Below are 20918 nucleotides of genomic sequence, written 5' to 3'. Positions count from 1 at the left end.
TAACTTTATGGAAGATTTTCCATGACTTCAGAACTTTCTGAAGACCCTTTCAGCTCTTTGAAGCACTTTTGAAATGTAATCATTGTTGAAATGTAAGTGCAGCAACCAATTTGCACACAGTAAGCTCTCACAAGTATTTATACTGGAACAAAAACAGAAGTTGGTGAAAAGCTCAATAGGTCCAGCAGCATCGGTGAAGAGAAAACAAAGTTAACTTTTTGGGTCTGGCGCCCCTTCCTCAGAACTTCTGTTTTTGTTCCTGATTTACAGCATTCACAGCTCTTCATTTTTACTTAAGTATTGGTCAAGTTGCCTTAGTTATTGATTGAGAGATAAATATTGACCAGGGCACCAGGAAGAGATTCCTTACTGTTCCTCAAATTAATAGCATGAAATCTTTTATACAGTTGAGAGGGTGGGTGAAGCCTCGGTTTAACATCCCATCTGAAGGACATCACCTCCAAAAGTACAGCATTCCCTCAGCACTGCAATGGATTGTTGCACAACTGGAGTTACTCAAATAAGGGTCCTTGAAATCACATGGGCAGGTTTCACGAAGCATGGCTCAATTTTTTTTTAATGCATTCATGGGATGAGGGTGTTGCTGGCTAGGCTAGTATTTATTGTTCATTGGATAGTTAAGAGTCAACCACATTGCTGCGGATCTGGAGTCATATATAGGCCAGGTCAGCTAAGGATGGCAGTTCCCTTCCCTAAGGGACATTAGTGAACCAGATGGGATTTTTCTACAATCGACAATGGATTCATGGTTGTCATTAGACTCTTAATTCCAGTTTTTTCAAAAATTGAATTCAAATTCCACCATCTGCCAAGGCAGAGTTCAAACCTCAGCCCACAGAACATTATCTGGATCTCTTGTGATAATACCACTAGGCCATCGCCTTCCGTGGGATGGGATATTGAAATGCACAGAAACAGGAATGGAGAGAAAGTTGTCCATCCTATTATCTTTCCATAGGATTACAAAGGATACAGGGTATCACAAAATATGGTATATAGAATCAGACCATTCAGCCCAACTTGTTCTTGTTGGTATTTATACTCCTCTCAAGCCTCCTCCCATCTTTTTACACCTAAATCTACCGTTGTAACCATTTATTGTTTATCTGCTGTAACGATTGTCCAGCTCTAGGTAGTCCTGATAATGAAAAACTTACAAATGGAAAGAATCTAGATATGGGTCCTGAAGGTTGCGCCTGTGAATATATATTTTCTTTGGCACTGTGGTATTGTCTTTGGGAAGAAAGATTGTTGATATACTGAAGTAGGATGTTCCTAAAGCTCCAAACACAGGGCCAGGGAATTACAGCACAAGACTCTCAGTGGCTCCTGACACCTCCCAGTGCATGACACTGGCCTCTAAACATGTGTCATTTTGAGCCTGTGCCCAATTACACCAATAATGATCAATGAGCAAGCACCAATTTAACCAAACTGCAGAATCAACTTGTTAGAAATGATGTATTCAGTTTTGTTTTCGGAGAAAACCTGAGGAAGATTGAATAAAGTATAGTTTTGTCAAAGATCATAATCAACTTCTCTGGATAGAGAAGAAAAAACATGTACATTCCAAATGTTAATGAAACCTTGTTACAATGATACGTGGGATTTTCAACAACATAATGTTTCTCATATAATTTAAAAGAATGGCAAGGGCATCTTAATTATTTAGAAATTCAATGCACATTAATTTTGATGAAGGCATATGATAAACACTGTTCAATTAATAAAATAGCAGCATCTTCTCAAAACAGCATTCATGTATCTTTTAATTTGCAAACCGTTAATTGCTGCTCAGAGTTAATTTGGCGTGATATGAGTTTTCAAACTAGTTGATCAGACATGATACTGCTCATGATAAACTGAATAATATGTTGATGGTCAATTTTAAACCTACTCATTTTGTAGGGGTTAAACAGCAAAAATGGGCAATTGCCAATGGACAATATACTCATCCAGTTTGGGGGTCATCCATTTAATACCATCCATTCTTTGAAACTGCAGGCTGATAAATGGGCTGCCTAAAGCAATGTGCATCTTTAATTTATGTAAATTGGGTTTTATTTTGCTACTTTATTTTGCCTTGCCTGTGATTCAATTTTAACTGGTATTTGGATAATGTAGTTCTGTTAGGTTGAAGTACATCTATAACTGTGTAAGGACCGTGCCCTTTTGTGTTTGTACTTGATAAAATTGCGAACTGAAATGAGAAAGAATCACTTTAAAATGCATGCTTTAAAGGATTGTTGCATGTTTGAGAAGTACGCAACCTGACACTCATGACACAGATCATGCAAATAGCTGTTTGAACAAGTAACAATTGAAGTTTGGGTTACAGATGAAATGGAGCCAGGAGTTGTATACAATTCAGCTCTGGTTGCCAACGTGAAATTGGTTGGTCTATAGACTAGGCGCCAGTTCCTGATGTGGAAAGCCTTTGTCTACCACCAAACATGTAATTGGTCCTCAGGTAACTAAATAGATTGGTGTGAGAAGGAAATAGAGAGAAGTGATTTTATTTTTATGAGCTCAGGAGCTGTCTGTTCTTTGTAGTCAAAGTCCACTTTAAAGCTGAAGGAAACAGCCAACCTTTCCTTCAGCATTTGTTGTGAGCTGTGACTCTTATTTGATAAGTCAGAGGTTTTTTTTAAGTGAACCAGTCACCCTGTGCCTCTTGCAAACTAGTGGAATCATCTGGAGAAAGGTGACTGAGAAGCAACTTATTGACCATCATAAGTCTCATCTCAACAACCCTCTGAACTGTCTTCCCGGCTTTCCTCCACCCATAATCTATTTGTCCCTTCTGTCTGTGTGTACACAAGGAGGGGTTTATAAGGGAATTTGATTTTCAGTTAGTCGTGTTATATCTGATGATTTATATCTGTTTACCAGTGCTTAGAGTCTAATTACTTGTAATAAATACTAAATAATTCTTGTAAATAATGACAAAATTCTTGTTCAGTACAGAAACATTACCCATGCTTTCTATCACCTGAGTCTGAAAATCAGGTAAATTGGGGAATTTTATGTACTTATTTTAGAATCTTTAATGTTTGTGACTACTCCAGAACTTGATTTTCAGTGCATTATCCCAGTGAGATGTGTCACTAGTTGTTACTCCATGCTCACTGAACTATATTGGCTTCTGGCCCAGCAACGCCTCAATTTTAAAATTCTCATCCTTGTTTTCAAATATCTCCATGGCCTCACCCTTCCTGACCTCTGTTGACTCCTCCAGCCCTGCAACATTCGTAGATCCCTTAACTGCCTCAATTCTGGCCTCTTGCACATCCCCGATTTTCATCGCTCCAATGTTACAGGGCGTTGGGTCAAAAAAGTCCTGAAAGGGTTAATGCTGAAATGTTCCATAAACACCATGTACTAGGATGATGCCATATGTACTGGTGGACAGAGTAGTATATGATTTTAAAGAATGAGACTTAATATCTGGTCATAGAGTCACACTGTTGTACAGCATGGAAACAGACCATTCCATACAACTTGTCCATGCCGACCAGATATCCTAAATTATTCTAGTCCCATTTACCAGCATTTGGCCCATATCCCTTTAAACCCCTCCTATTCGTGTACACATCCAGATTCCTTTTAAATGTTATAATTGTACCAACCTTCACCACTCCCTCTGGCAGCTCATTCCATACATGCACCACCCTCTGCGTGAAAAAATTGCCCCTTAGGTCCCTTTTATATCCTTCCCCTCTCACCTTAAACCTCTGCTATCTAGTTTTGGACACCCCTACCCTGGGGAAAAGACCTTGGCTATTTTCGCTATCCATGCTCCTCATGATTTTATTAATCTCTACAAGATCACCCCTCAGCCTCCGATGCCGCGGGGAAAATGGTCCTTCTCAACGTTTCTGTGACAATATCTATCATATTAGTATACCCTGCAACTAGTTGCTAATATGCAATGAACTATATCTTATTAATCACAAGAGACCCTTCTAGTTAGACTAGGAGGTATTTTTTTCTATTATATTAGATAAGCAAGCCAAATATAGCTTGCTACATTTAAGGAGGATTGGGTAATAATCTTCATCACGAGCAATAGCTCATACAGTGTAGAGAGCTACCCTACATATCTAACAATGATGGTATCTTTAGCTGCCTGGGCGCTAAATTCTGGAATTCCTTCCCTAGACCTCATCTCCTCTCTTCTCACCTTTAAGATGCTCCTTAAAACCTACCTGGCATCCTAATATCTCCTTAAGTGGTTCACAGTTGAACTTAAGAAAGAAAGAATTTCTATCTATACAACTTTTTCCATGATGGCTGTCCATTTCAAAGAACTTTACAATCAATTCAATATTCATCGTAGAATCCTTACAGTGCGGAAACATGCCCTTCGACCCAACAAATCCACACCGACCCTCAGAGCATCCCAACCAGACCATCTAATCTCCACCTCCCTGAACACTACGGGCAATTTAGCATGGTCAATCCACCTAGCCTGCACATCTTTGGACTGTGGGAGGAACCCAGAGCACCCAGAGGAAACCCACACCAACATGGGGAGAATCTGCAAACTCTGCACAGACAGTCACCCGAGGGTGGAATCAAACCCAGGTCCCTGGCGCTGTGAGGCAGCAGTGCTAAGCACTGAGCCACCATGCCGCTGAAGTGCAGTCACTGATGCGACGTTGGAAACGTGGCAGCCACAGCAAAATGAAATTATGTGATAACGTCCAAATAATCATTTTTTTGTGTGGTGTTGATTGAGGGTTAAATCTCAGCCAAGACAGTGGGAATAAATCCCCTCTGCTCTTCTTCGATATAACTCCAGGGGATCTTTAAAATCCACTGGCGAAGGCAGATTGGGTGGGCGGTCATGATTTAACGTCCCGTCTGAAAGATAACATCTCTGACAGTGTAGCATTCCATCAGTATTGTGCTACAGTGTCAGCCTTGATTGCTTGTTGTTTCAGAAGGGTTCACTGCAGCATGAGTCTGAACCTTTCCATTGTAACGTCTGAATGAACAGGAATTCCCCTTCAGACCTGATTAGTGAAATGACAGATCACAAATCGCGCCAGTGTTGTCCTTCCAGATCCCCTTCAGTCTGGCGAATTGCTCCAGAAACTCCCTCTTTTCACCTACTTCCCCAGAAAATGGAGGGCAACCATGAATTGAATACATTTCATTTAAAAAGCAGGGCTTGGAAATGAAGAGACTCCTGGGCTTGAAACTTAAGAAGATACCTGAAACTAAGGAGTTCCAGTCAACCCTTTTGATTTAGAATGTTGTGCCACAAAGAGACAAACATTAGGGACTTCCATGTAGTGTCTTATGAATTCCCTGCCTTAACCTGAGTGGAAATTTTGCTGATGAACTAACTTCTTGTACAGTGTCTTTGATATGTCTCCCAATGAACTCGCACTTAAAGTTTACAATGTCATTGTAAACAGTTGTCAGCTGATGAAATGTAAATTGAAACCTTTTAAATGTGAGAGTGGCATAAACTGTTGGATTGTATAAGAGTGAAAAAGATGTCTTTTGTTTCAAAAGCGTGCAACAAACAGACTTCTGGTTTTGTAGCAAGATAAATGGTCTTTGTGCTGTAATGGCTTTTGTAGCAGCACTAATTGATCATGCTCTTCTCCTCCACTCTGGTTAAATGTTACTGTGGGTGAAAGGAGAGAACTAGTATAGCTGTATGTTTTAGTTCCTTCACAAGATAGCATGTTTTAGAATTGGGGGAGAGCATGGCATAGTGGGAATGTCAGTGCACTAACGTTCTGAAGGTCTCTGTCAACACATTGGGAATCTAGGTTTGAATCCCACCAGGGCAAGAGGTAGAATTAAAACCTGATGAATCAAATCTCAGCAACTGGGACCATGAAACTACCATTGATTATTGTTAAAGACCCATCTTTGCTAACATCATTCAGGGAAATGTTATGAAAAATGCTTCCATTATTAATATTTCATGAGGGCTTATGTCTACAGGATTATGAAAATTGATTCATTTTGGAGCACAGGGAATGTACCTGAATCTGCCTTTCTTTAAAAAAAATGTCATTGAATTGACACAGTGGGAGACTTTCTTTTATTAAAATATAAGTGGAAATCACATAATTTAAGCTGAGTAAACAGCCAAGGTTAGAATTGCTGGAAGTCACATGTCTTCCACTAACTGCTGTGATTTATTGAAAATCACACGTCTACGTTTACAGCTATCAAGAGTTGTGGCTTTGTGTTAATTGCTGGGAATCCAATTTGCGGAGGCTGGGGTCAGGGGTGTGAAGCAGTTATCTGATGAAGCAACAAGACCCCCCAGCTCATCCTTTGCGCCCTTCCTGAGAAATCCTTTTTACAATTCTGCGTAATAGCTGAGAAATGGAAGCAGCTATCGTGTCTGAAAGGCTTTGAGATTAATTTCTCTTGACATCTCCTGAACAAACAGCATTTGAAGAACGTAAGAACATAATAACTAAGTGCAGGAGTAGGGAATTCTGTGTGACAAGCCTGCTCCACCATTTGATACAATGGCATCTCATGCCCCAGTGACAACTATCTGTGTCTAGTGATACCTGTCAAGGTGTGAAAAAATGCCAGATGGGAAGCATTTGGAACATTACCTATATCTTATCCTTTTCTCTTTAAGTACTAACCATTATTCAGCTGATGTATCAATTTTTTCAAAATTAATTTCTGCAGAAAAATATGGCAGTGACTATTTAGAATGGCAAATATTTATACTTGCATATTTCGGATTGTGTAATCTGTTTTGACTGTGCTGAATAAACCTCATTTTATTATAAAACAATAATTTTGTCATTTATTAAAGAAAACTGGTTGATAGCTCTTTTCATTCTACACCCAATACAAATAAAGTAAACAACTAGTTGGGTGGGTAAAAAGAGCAAGTCAGAGAACGAGGTAAGTCTGAGGGATTAAACTGCATTTATTTTAGTGCAAGGGGTCTTAAAGGTAAGGCAGATGAGCTCAGGGTACATTTGGGAACATGGCGCTATGTTCCTGTCAGAATGAAGGGTAAGGCTGGTGAGAGTAGGGAATAGTAGCTGAATGAAGATATTGAGGCTCTGGTAAAGAATATGAAGGAGTCATATATTAGGTACAGACAACTGGATCAAGTGAATCTCTTGAAGAGTATAAGGGGTCTAGGGGCATACTTGAGAGGAAAATCAGGAGGGCATAAAGGGAATATGCGATAGCCTTGGCAGATAATGTTAAAGATAATCCAAAGAGATTCTACAAGTACATTAAGAGCAAAAGAGCAATTAGGGAGAGAAAAAGGCCCCTTAATGATCAACAAGTTTATTTATGTGTGGAACAACAGGAGATGGGAGAGATACTAAATGAATATTTTGCATCAGTTTTTATGTGGAGAAAGAAATAGATGCTGGGAACTCGGGGGAAAACATATTGATGTCTTGAAAATCGTTTACATTACTGAAGAGGAGGTGCTGGAAAAAACATAAAAGTGGATAAATCATAAAAGTGGGATGTGATCAAGTGTAACCCAGGAAGTTGTTGGAAGTTAGGGAAGAAATTGCAGGGCCCATAGCAGAGATACTTGTATCATCTACAGCTACAGGTGAGGTGCTGAAGGACTGGAGGGTGGCTAATGTTGTGTCTTTATTTAAGAAAGGCTGCAAGGAGAAGCCTGGGAACTAAAGACTGGTGAGTCTGACATCACTGGTGACTAAGTGATGGAGGGGATTCTGAGAGATAGGATTCAGAAAACAATTACCAGGATGTTGCCAGGGCCGGAGAGTTTGAATTATACAGAGAGGCTGGATAGGCTGGGACTTTTTTCTCTGGAGCATTGGAGGTTGAAGAGTGACCTTATAGAGATTTATAAAATCATGAACAGAATAGATGAGGTGAATAGCAAAGGTCTTTTCCCTAGGGTAGGGGAATTCAAAACTAGAGCATATTCTTAAGGTGAGAGGAGAAGAATTTAAAAGAGACCTGAGAGGCAACCTTTTCACACAGAGGGTGGTTTGTATGTGGAATGAACTGCCAGAAGAAATGGTATAGTTGGGTAGAGTTACAACATTTAAAAGACATATGGATAGGTACATGAATAGAAAAGGTTTAGAGGGATATGGGCCAAATGGGAAACTTAGGCAGCATGGAGAGTTGGACCAAAGGGTCTTTATAAGTCATTTATATTTATGTTGTGACCGATGGAATGGTGGAACTAGACAGCAAGAATGTACTCCTCCAAACTCAGTCGTCATCACAGAAAATCTGCCATCTTTATCTGGTCTGACCTACACATGACTCCAAACCCATAGCAATGTGATTGACTCTCGTGTGTCCTCTGAACTGGTCCAAGCAAGCCACTCAGTAATGAGGAATGGACCACAAATGCTGGCCTATTGATGCCCATGAAAGAAAAATAAAAGATCAGGACATGTAGGAAATTACTTTTCCAATAACCAGCCAAGATAGTGTTCCTAGTGGCTCTGCAGGGTGTAGGTGACCTGTGATACTTGTCAGGCCATTCAGCAATTAGTGAAAAATTCAAAACAGAGCAAGTGATAGTTTCTGGTAATGGAACTGGTAATACAGAAGACACTTCTGTTCAAATAATGGCTCTGTTGTGTCGAGTGGGTCAATCTCCGGAGAATGTTAGGAAATAATAAATTGTGATTGATTTACCCATGACCAGTCTTTTGTTTATTTTACCTCTTTGTCTTATTCTTGACTCTGTTGAACCAACTCCAGTAAGGCTTCCGGTAGAACTTTAGGCTATTGTTTATTATAAAAATAGCAGTAACGTCTAATGATGTATGCAGTTACTGTGAGTTATGGTTCAGCAACTTCAGGAGAGGAACAGATGTGTGGCTAAATGTGAATATCAACAAGTTGCGGCTTGACTCTCCCTGTTTTGCCATTAGCTTTGTAAAAATGATATTTTGCTTATACGTTTCTTTAAGAAACTTGAAACAAACACAGAGTATTGAAGAAGTTCTGAAGAAGAAGACTCAGACTGGATGTTAACTCTGTTTCTCTCTCCACAGATGCTGCCAGACCTGCTGTGTTTCTCCAGCGTTCTCTGTATTTGTTTCAGATTTCCAACATCTGCAACATTTTGCTTTTATTCTTTTAGAAACTTGTTGCATTCGCTAGTCAACTCGGCAGAGAAAGTTATGTTCTGCCGTTGCAAGTGTAGGTAAAAATAAAACTAAAATTTAATATCTAAATTTCCCCTGGTGACTAACCATTATCTAACAGCTCACATTAGTAAAACAGACAATCCGTTTTTACCAAATAAAATGTGGATGCTGTAAATCAGAAACAAAAACAGAAGTTGCTGGAAAACATAAGCAGGTCTGGCAGCATCTGTGAAGAGAAATCAGAGTTACCGTTTCGGGTCCTGTGATCTGAGGAAGGGTCACTGGACCCGAAACGTTAACTCTGATTTCTCTTCACAGGTGCTGCTAGACCTGCTGAGCTTTACCAGCAACTTCTGTTTTTGAATCTGGTTTCACTGATGTTTGCAGGGTCTTGCTGTGCTCACATTGGCTCCCCTATTTCCTATTTTACAACCATTAACACAATTCAGCAGTATTTTACTGGCTGAAAAGAATCTTTGGACATAATGAGGATGCGAAAGGACATATATAAATGCAATTACACTTTAATTCAAACTACTGTGTCCACTGCTTTTGTCTCTGGCTTCCTATTTTGCATCATAACAGGAGAGAATCTAACTAAGCCCCCTAATATTCAATGACATTACCATCAGTAAACACCGTATAATCAACATCTGGGAATTAACCATTCACCTGCAACTGAACTGGACGAGGCAGATAAGTAGTACAGCTACAAGAGCTGGTCAGAGACTGACAATTCTTCCATGATTAGTCTCCTGATTCCCCATTCCACCATCCACAAGGCGTAAGTCAGGAGTGTGATGGAATACTCACAACGTGCCTGGATGAGTGCATTTCTATCAAATCTCACAAAGCTTGATACCACCTAGGGAAAAAAGAAGCCCACTTGATTGGCACCCCATCCAACACCTTTAATAACATTCCTTTACTTCATCACTGGTGTGCAGTGATAGCTGAGTGTACCATTTTCAAGATGTACTGCAACAACTCTCCTTAGACAGTCAGCAAACCATTACTTCTTCGCATCTAGAAGGTCAAGGACAGCAGATACATGGAAATGCTGCCACCTGCAAGTTCCCCTTCAAACCACTCACCATCCTGACTTTGAAATATATTGTTGTTCTTTCAGTGTTGCTGGGTCAAAATCCTAGAATTCCCTCCTTAATAGCATTGAGCACATCAAATGCAGCAGTTCAGGAAGGCAGCTCACCACTACCTTCACCAAGGTAATTAAGGATGGGCAATAAATGTTGGCCTCGGCTGGAAAGTCCGCATCCCATGAATTGATACATTAATTGAAATAAAGTCGAACAATGAATGGAAAACCCATTAAAATTAATATATCACACATCACAATGTTTGAGATCAGGGCATAAAATCTACTCATGGCAAGTTCTAGAAGCTGTGCTGACCTCAAGGGCTTTGTGCTTGCTATCACATAAAGTTCTGCGCTGAGATTCATATTTGGTGAGATAGAAAATGTCTCATATATAGACAATGCACCTTTCAGATCAGCTGCACTGTCAGAAATGATTAGAATTCACAGCAAGAGGAGCTTTCTGAACAAAAGACTCTCATCGCATTGATGACCTGCTGTGTATCCAGATAGAACTGATGGAAAAAGAATATGAGCATTGATATTCTGTCTCACTGCAGCAAGTACCTGGCCCACAACCTGTCAGACTCTCACAGAAAGCTTTTTTGGGATCAGGCAGCTGCTGGACAGACAATGGAGAAGGAAGCCCAGCTTGATTCTCCTTCAGTATCCGATGGGTTCTGACAGACACAGAATTCAAATCTCTCAATTCTTGAATCGCCCAACTCTAGAATGTTTTTAATGTTAAAATGTCCCTGGTATATTTTTGACCAGAGTGACCCAGCTGCCTTTAGCCCCGTGAGTAGGACTTATCTAAAATGGGAAAAAAAAATGTTAGTTTACGGTAGATTTGGCCAAACTAAACACAAAGATTACATGGAATGTAAAACGCTTCTCAAAAAAATTTGGTATTGAGAAATGGGCATCACTGGTTAAACCACCATTTATTGTCCATTGGTAATTGCTGTTGAATTTTGGTGGTGAGCTTCAGTCAGTATGGTGTAAGTAAACCCACAATGTTGTTAAGAGGATGTTTCACTTCTTTGACCCAGTGACAATGAAGGAACGGTGATATCATTCCATGTCAAGAGGGCCTGGGGTTGTGGGGAAGGGTTGGGGGGTGTTGGTGGTGCACAACCTAAGGAGGTGGGGTTTCCCTGCTTCTGATGCCCTTGTCTTTCTGGGTGTTGGAGATTCTAGCTTTGGACAGTGCTGTCAGTGGACCTTTAGTGAGCTGCTAGCATGCCTCTTGTAGACAGTACACACTTCTAGCACTGCGTGCTGGCGGTAGAGGGAATGAATGTTTAAGATTGTGGATAGCATGTTGATCAAGTGGGTTATCTTGCCCTGAATGGCATTGAATTCCAATCAGGATCAGTCCTTAAATTTCTGGTCCAAGATGAAACAAAATACTGCAGAGGGAACTGGCTTTGTTTTTGTCCAAAAGCCCACTGTGTTTCCATGGTTTTTCTTTATTCATTCATTGGATAAGGGTGTTGCTGGCCAGGTAGCATTCATTGCCCATCCCTAATTGCCCAGAGGGCAGTTCAGAGTCAACCACATTGCTGTGGGTCTGGAGTCACATGTAGGCCAGACCGGGTAAGGATGGCAGTTTCCTTCCCTAAAGGACATTAGTGAACCAGATGGGTTTTTCCTGACAATTGACAATGGATTCACAGTCATCACTAGATTCTTAATTCCAGATATTTTTTATTGAATTCAAATTCCACCATCAGCCGTAGCGGGATTCAAACCTGGGTCCCCAGAACATTATCTGGGTCTCTGGCTTAACAGTCCAGCGATAATACCACTCGGCCATTGCCTCCTCCGTATTTCATAGATTAGAAGAGTTGCATTTTTGAACACCTCACTTTGGACATCTATCTGAAGCATTTGTTAAGGACCTAGACAGATCCACATCTACTCTCATCAGGCACGGGTCCAGCTTCAGGTCCAAAAGGGCCAATACCAATCAATTCCTGAAGAATCCTCATCTCTTTTGCCTGTCACCTTTACTTCCTGAGAAGAAAGTCGGGTGATTGCAGGGGGAATAGATATGTCTCATTCCTGATATGAATGCCTGGCTCAAAAACAGAAGTTGCTGGAAATGCTCAGCAGGTCTGGCAGCATCTGTGAAGAAAAAAGTCAGAGTTATCGTTTTGGGTCCAGTGACCCTTCCTCAGGACTGATGGTAGCTAGCAAAATGTTCGTTTACATGCAGAAAATAGGGAGGGGGATGCAATATGGAATAAACGATAGGATAAAGGACAGAGCCCAAAGAAAGAGAAGAGCAGTTAGTTAAACAAAGGAGTTGATAACGATCTGGCTGGGAGGGTGAATAGCTGTTAATGGGGACTGTTAGTGACTAACAATAGGTAGTGTATAATGGCAGGCCATATGATAACAAGGCCTGGTGTATGGGGTAGGGGGCTCGGGCATGGGAGAGTTTAGGCCTTAAAATTATTGAACTGGATGTTCAGTCTGGAGGGCTGCAGGGTCCCCAAGTGGAAAATGAGTTGTTATTCTTCCAGCTTGCGCTGAGCTTCGCTGAAACAGCGACGTTGGCCAGGGAACACGGAGGTGCGTTAAAGTGGTAGGCAACTGGAAACTCAGGGTCTTTTTTGCGGTCAGAATGTAGATGTTCTGCGAAGCGGTCGCCCAGTCTACGCTTTGTTTCCCCACTGTAGAGGAGACCACACTGTGAGCAGCGAATGCAGTAGACTAGATTCTGGGAAGTGCAAAAGTGCAAGTGAAGTGTTTCTTCACCTGGAAGGTATGTTTGGACCCTTTGATACTGGGGAGGGAGGAGGTAAATGGGCAGGTGTTACACCTTCACCGGTTGCAGGGGCAGGTGCCATGGGGCAGTTGAGGGGGGGTGGTGTTGGGGGTGAAGGAAGAGTGGACCAGGGTGTCCAGGAGGGAACAGTCCCTGCGGAAGGTGGACAAGGGAGGGGAAGAGAATGTGCGTCTGGTGGTAACGCCTTGCTGGAGGTGGCAGAAATGGTGTCTGATGATCTTCTGGATGTGAATGCTGGTGGGACGGTAGGTAAGAACAAGGGGAACACTATCGCTGTTGCAGGAGGGAAGAGAGGGGGCGAGGGAAGAAGGTGGGAGATGGGTTGGACCCTGGTTGAGGGCCCTGTCGACACTGGTGCTCCTTACCCCATTGCCCTCCCTATTTTCTGCATATAAACTGACGTTTTGCTAGCTACCATCAGTTCTGAGGAAGGGTCATCTGATTTTTTCTTCACAGATGCTACAAGACCTGCTGAGCATTTCCGGCAACTTCTGTTTTTGATCCTGATTTACAGCGTCTGCAGTTCTTTCAGTTTTTATGAATGTCTGGCTCTTCGGCTTCAAGAGAAGACACTCCATATTCCCCTATTCCCGAGGTTCAGAAATTGACCCTAACACAGAGGTATAGGACATGGTTAATGATTCCTCAAAATGACAGAATGAGTCTCGTCATATTTTATTTCCATGAGCCAATGATGCTGCAGGATTTCTTCACGATCCAAACATATTAACCATCTGCAAGTCTTCTATCATGCAGGCATTATAGGGATCCAAACTGATGACTCCTGCAACATAGATGGTCAACAGCACACACTATCCCAACTTGGAAATATATTGCTGTTCCTTTACTGTTGCTGGGTCAAAATTCTGGAATTGCATTCCCAACAGCACTGTGGGTGTACCTACCAACTAGGGATTGCAGTGGTTCAAGAAGGCAGCTCACCATCGCCTCCTTAAGGGCAATTAGGACTGAGCCTACATTCCATGAATGAATGGAATAAGGTCAGAGGGGTTGTGTATAAAATTGTAATTCATGTGTTAATGTGCATGCATTTACAGTCGTTACTCTTGACAGATTTGGGCTTAATGAGTGGGGGAGGGGTTACCATATCAAGTACCCCTATGTGGCTAAATCAATCAGTTTTATGTTTCTGTGGTAAACTGCAAACATATTAAACAATCTCCAAAGGAAACTATCCATACTAACCGGGTAATTAAAATATGCATCAAGCAAAAGGCAGCTCTCATCAAACATGGAGCTTTCTGTTCCTGCATTCAAAATAAATGGAATTTGCGTTCATCTGATGAAAGATCTGTGCCAGGACCACTTAAGATGAACATACACCTCATAAAGATTCAGTACCTGTCCCACAGAATTAAGCAGTTTGGCTCAGTTCACAATTCTGCATAAAATTGATTACAGAGGACAAACTTCATGCTGAGAAAAGAAGATTAATAAAAACCGAAAGAACTGCAGACGCTGGAAAGCAGAAACAAAAACAGAAATTGCTGGAAAACTTCAGCAGGTCTGGCAGCATCTGTGCAGAGAAATCAGAGTTTATGTTTCGGGTCTAGTGACCCTTCCTTAGAATTCGTGTTGAGGAAGGGTCACTGGTCCCGAAACATTGACTCTGATTTCTCTCCAAAGAGGATAAGTGACCTTTTCTGAACTGCAACAGTTATCAAGAACCAAATAATGACACAGAGGTTCATTTTATGCTGGAGCAGGTATTTACTGATTGAATCCAGCTCATTCTGAAGGGCAATTATGCAGTCTACTGCAGACAGACACTGAAGCATCAACCTGTAACTAAATACAAACACTGTGGCTTATCAATAGCACCCCGCGGGTATGTTTAAACTAATTATATAATTTGTTTTCGATGCAGCAACGACATTACGTTAGGTTCTGAGTGTTTTTGTAAGTAGGCAGATGGTTTCAATTTTCATAAATTTTATCGCAATCTTGTAAAGGATGGGAATGGCACAGATTATGAATCCTTTCTCCCCATATTACGGCACATTTTTCTGAATCTATCTACTTTGTTGCAAGCTGTTTTTGCTCTTTGAATGTATTTGTGTGCCACTTTGACATTTAAACTCAGGAAAATGATCTGTTGCAGCATCTTGAAACAATCTTACTTTAGTTGGAAGTAAAAGCAAAATACTGAGGATGCTGGAGATCTCAAGAAAAGCCAACAAAAAAATGTTAGAGAAAAGCAGCATCTGTGGAGACAGAAACAACATTAAATCACATTTTACATGAAACATGAACTCTATTTCTCTCTCCATAGATCCTACCAAACCTGCTGAGTTTGCCCTGCACTTTCTGTTTTTTGGTTAGAAGTTCCTTTGCTCTTATCCAGCAATATATTACAATCCTCTTGTACCCTGTATCAGCAAAAAACTAAAAAAATGAGGCAAAATGGAAGAACCTTTCCCACTTCAGGAGGTCTCAAAATGCTTTGCAACAATGAAAATTCTATAGAGCAGTGAGTTTTGTAATATAGGAAATGTTAGCAGGAAATATGTGCACAGCAAGCTCCCATAAACAACAATGAGCTAAAGGACTAGGTAGCCTGTTACTGTGATATTGGTTGAGGGATAAATACTGATCTGAATACCAATGAAAATCCAAACAATGTTTTGGGATATTTCTGAATGACTTATTTCAGCTTCTATGTCTTCTGGTCTTTTACATCCACTCAAGAATGTGAATGGGACAACAATTTAACACTTCATTTTAAATACAGTGCATCCAACATGCAGCATCTCAATTGAGTGTCATTCTAGATTTTGTCCTTATTTCCTACAAAGCATTGATACAGAGGTAAGATTTCTATCAATTGATACGTAGCATAACCGTCCAGGCCAAAGATGTCCAGGTTTGGTGGATTGGTCATGCTAAATTGACACAGTGTCCAAGGATGTGTAGATTAGCTGGGTTAGGCTAGAGGGGTGGGTCTGAGTGAGAAGCTCTTCGGAGGATTACTGCTGATTTGATAGACTGAATGGACTGCTTCTACACTGTAGGGATTCTATGACACTATGAACTGGATACCAAATTCTGTGTCTCTTTAATGTTCCAGCATTACATACAAGATCCATCTTTGAAGGAACATAGCTTCGTTTTTTGTACATGAACCAATCTCATGTCTTCCTGGATGAGGATTCTCGTAACATCACGGGACTGTTACCGTGCAGATAGAGGCTGTTTGGCCCATCATGTACACCAGCTCTGTGAAAGAGCATTATGACTTAGCACATTTCTCCTCCTTTTTCTCCATAACTCTGAATATTGTTTCTATTTAAATAATCAACTGATGTCTTCTGGAACACCAATTCAATGTTACTGTTCAGAGATTTGTACAGGGATATTTGGATAATCAAGTGAAGTTGGGAATTGGACTTGGGAATAGTCCAAGCCGGCTTCATATAGGCTTCCGACAAAAGTTAGAACAAAAATGAAGTATGTTCGTCAACCCAGTTTAATCTTAGATCAGGGTCCCAAAGGTGCCATTGTTGCAAGGTAAATAATGATGCTCTGATACTTGTGGAGATCAGTAAAGGGATATTTTCTCCAGCAGTTCTAAATTTACAGGACAGAGCAATGCAATAAACCCTTCACCTCCAACATCATTCATCATGATACTTGGCGACAAGATGATTGCTGTTGTGAATGGGCTTTGTTTTGCTTGTCTATTGCTATGGATTTTGCTGGCGTTCATGGATTATAACATCAAGTTGACTTTAAGGGCTTTGTTTAATGGATGTGAAGTTGGACACAAAGTGGTAAATTGTGACACCTTTAAAGGCATACAGCACAAGATCATCCAGTTTTCAGACTGTTGTACCTGCTGGCCATCATGTGTCTTGTTTGGGTGGGTTGCTGTATGTCTTATTTATCTGACTCATTTCAAAGTAATACGGAGATGACTCTGAATCCAAACCAAATGTTTATAGAACTTCAAAACATCTGAGAACTCTACAGAAGTTTCACATAAATGTGTCTTCGCAGGATTCCCAGGTCTTTCAGAACTCTCAGTGTGCAGTCAGCTACATGACTCACTAGTTGTTCCTACAAAGTTACGCAAACAAGCAATGTGGGAAGATCAGTGATCAGACTGGCATAATCGAAGTATGTATGAAAGCAAACCATTAAACATTGCACAGATGAAACATCAAACTGGCATCATATCAATGCTCTCAGTCAGATATAATGATCCCATGGCACTATTTCAAAGAAGAGCATTTTATCCCTACTGTCCTAATCAATGTTTCTGCATAAACCAACATAAGTCGCAGATTATCTGGTCATTATCACAGTGCTGTTTGTGGGAGCTTGCTGTGCAAAAAATGGATGCCATGTTTACTGATCACAAAGTAGCAATTTCACTTCAAAAATACTTAATTGGCTGTAAAGTTCTTTTGAGTCTTGAGATTGTGGAAGATGCTGAATAAATGGCAAACCTTTTATAAGGGAGATTGCTTTATAGGGGAGATGATATCAAAGGGCTTATAATGAGAAAAACAAGGTCTGTGAAAGGAAGTACATTTCTACAGGAGATGAAAGATTTGACCTTTAGAGGGATAGATCAGTCCTCCACAATTGTTTTTTTCAAAAAATGAAGGGTACATATTGTAAATACATAAAATATTTACCTCCACGATACATTTGAAAATAAAATCCTGTTTCATGAAATTATGCTAGATGTCCATGAATGTGATCTCTGTTTGAATCCTCCATTCATCTTTCCATTCCTCAACCAGCACCAAAACTGTCCTCAGTTATATACTAAACAGTGTTAGTTCAAAAGACAAAATGAAGCCCAAAATATTTGAAAGACATGTTAAAAATATAAATTTTGGTAAAGGAATGATGACGAGATTTAAAATTTTTATCAGTGTATCTGCCGTTTCTCAAACACATTGAAGCAAAACAGATGTTACATGTGGTACAACTACAAGAAGGTGTGCATTTATCCTTGAGAAAATGCATTCTTTCACTGCTGGAATTCTCCTGAAAGATTATGTTTACTTGATATGCTTGGCACCTGATTAAACACACATGATAAACCACGCTCAGTCTGTGGGATCTTACCTTTGGGAGAAAATGTCCCTGTATGGGCTGCCGTGTTGTAGAGCAATACCATATCCTCGATCTGGCAGGGTATTACCAACAGTGAACAGAGAGCAGTCGGGGCTATTTAGGGCAATATATTCCAACACTGCCACATCCCAAACAAAGGCGTAATTCCCAGCTTTCACCTGTGAGTGACAGAATAGATTTCAGTCAAAATCCAATGAAACTTTCGTTTGTATCTCTCCTCTTTAGGTAAACATTTCAGGAGGGAGACATGAAGTTGGTGAAAGAAAAGAAGAACGCTGTTCTGCCTTAATTCAAATTAAAGTAGAACGATAACTACATCAAGTAGAGTTTTTGAGATGTTTCAAAGTAAAAATCTTTCCATAATCTGACAGAACTGTCACTCGTTACTGAAGCTCCATCTGAATCAGAAAATGATGCATTCGGAATTATAAAAGGGTTATGAAGGATATTGAAAAGATTAAATAAGGAAATATCCAGTATACTGGGAATAATAATGACTCGGACATAAACAGCTGAAGGCACGGTGACCAATGGTGTTCCTATTAAATTTGGAGATTTTTAAGTGGCCAGAATTACAGGAGTGCATATGCTGGAGGGGTGTAGAGTTGGAAGAGATTGCACATATATGGAGGGGTGAGGCCATGGAATGATTTGGAAACAAGTTCAAGAGTTTTAAAATTCAAGCATTATTTAGCCAGATTTGAATGCCAATCAGTGAGTACAGGAGTGATAGATGAATGTTATTTGGAAAAAGTTAACACTCAGGCAACAGAATGTTAGATGGCTCTAAATGTATGGAAAATGGGAGGCTGGTCAGCAGTGAAATGGAATAGTCAACAGTTGAGGTGACAAAAACATAGAGGATAATTTCAATAGTACACTAGCTGAAGCTGAGGTGGAGTCAGGTATTGCTAATAAGTTGGAAGTGGGCGATCTTAGTGATAGCCAGGATATGTGACTGGGAGTATGGAATGGATATAGAAGTGTAAGTTGTCAAATTGTAAGATGTTAAGAGGAATGTAACAGAAAGTTCTCTGTGAAAACCGTTGGCTCAAACCCACTGATGGCATGTATGGACTTGAGACTCCCATTTTGTTGGAATTTCAGGATCCTGAAGCCTTTGGTAAAATCCTAACTGTTAACTCTGTTTCCCCTCCACAGACACTGCCAGAGCTGAATTTTCTGGTCTTATTGCCATTGATAAATCAATGCTGCATGATGGTTTGATGATACTTTTCAACTAAACTACGTCAAAATATCCACCTCCCAATAGCTTTGTGGATAAGACCATAAGATCTAGGAGTATCATAAAACCATTTGGCCTATCAAGTCTACTCCACCATTTGGCCATGGTTGCTATGTTTCTCAACCCCATTCTCCTGCCTTCTCCCCGTAACCTCTGATTCCCTTACTAATCAAGGATAGCACTCTTGCCTGTCAGTAAGTGGCTGTGGGTTCAAGTATCACTCAAACACCTGAGAATGCAAATCCAGGCTGAACAGTTCGGTGCAGTGCAAAACTGGAGGAGTGCCACATTGTCGGAGGTGCTGACTTGAGGATGACACATTAGTCTAAGGTTCTAGCATGCTCTCTCAGGTGATCATGAAAAAATCCCATGAAGCCAACTTGAAGAAAAACAGAGCAGTTATCTGATGCTCAGGGCAATATTTACCATTCAATCCCAACTTCACTAAATCATGCAATCTGGATATTACTTCATCGTTGTTTATGAGAACCTGCTGTGTACAAAACGGTTTGCTGCCTTTCCTACATCGTAACTGGACAACACTTCAAAAAGCACTTCATTAGCTCAAAGTGCTTTAGAACATTCTGCAATCACAAAAACTAGTATATAAGTGCAAATTGTTTCTGTTCTCTTTTAAAGATTGAGATTTCTCATTAATAGTTATGAGTATTTATGTTACTATCTATGCATCAATAACAACCAATTCATTTGTTAGGAATAGTGAGAAGATCATCAACGATTCAGCATCAAACAATGGTGGACTCATGGTAATATCACAGCATTAATAAAGACTCCTCGGCTAATCTTTTGGAGACATGGGTACGTATCCTACCATGGGAAATGGTGGCATTCATATTCAATAAAAATCAGATATTAAAAAAAAAACTAGTCTAATGGTGAATATAAACCATTGCCATAAAAGCTCACCTAATCCCTGAGAGAGCAAAATCTGCCATCCTTACCTGGTGATGAGGAAAAATTTGTTCACTCAGAGGGTGGTGAGCCTTTGGAATTCTCTGCCACAGAAAGCAGTTGAAGACAAAACTTTGAATGTTTTCAGGAAGGAATAAGATATAGTTCTAAAGGCTAAAGGGATCATGCTCTCCATGTCAGTCCAAAGATGTGCAGGTTAAGTGGATTAGCTGTGCTAAATAGCCCATAGTATCCAGGGACATGCAGGCTACATTAGCCATGAGAAATGCAGGGTTAGAGGAATAGGGTAGAGAGATAGGTCTGGGTAGGATGGTCCTTGGAGGGTCGGTGTGGACTTGATGTGCCGAATGGCCTGCTTCCACGCTGTGGGGATTCTATGATTCTATGAAAATGGGAACAGGGTGCTCAGGTGAATGATCAACTATAAAAATCGAAAGAACTGCGGATGCTGTAAATCAGGAACAAAACCAAAGTTGTTGGAAAAGCCCAGCAGGTCTGGCAGCATCTGTGAAGGAAACAACAAAGTTAACGTTTCGGGTCCGGTGACCCTTCCTCTGTCCTGAGGAAGGATCACCGGACCCGAAACGTTAACTTTGTTTTTTCCTT

The 20918-nt window shown here is 40.6% G+C and overlaps 1 protein-coding gene across 1 annotated transcript in view; it reads right to left on the bottom strand.

Moving 5' to 3' along the window:
- The window catches only part of grid2 (glutamate receptor, ionotropic, delta 2), an 829420-nt gene that overhangs the window by 38822 nt on the left and 769680 nt on the right, over positions 1-20918 (bottom strand). The window contains exon 12 of the mRNA XM_048611693.1: positions 18125-18291. Within this exon, the coding sequence (XP_048467650.1) occupies positions 18125-18291 (167 nt within the window). The remainder of the gene's footprint in view (positions 1-18124; positions 18292-20918) is intronic.

Source organism: Rhincodon typus, chromosome 1 (assembly GCF_021869965.1).
Source record: "Rhincodon typus isolate 14 chromosome 1, sRhiTyp1.1, whole genome shotgun sequence".
NCBI classification, from domain to species: domain Eukaryota; kingdom Metazoa; phylum Chordata; class Chondrichthyes; order Orectolobiformes; family Rhincodontidae; genus Rhincodon; species Rhincodon typus.
This window is presented reverse-complemented; position numbering and strand designations above follow the sequence as displayed.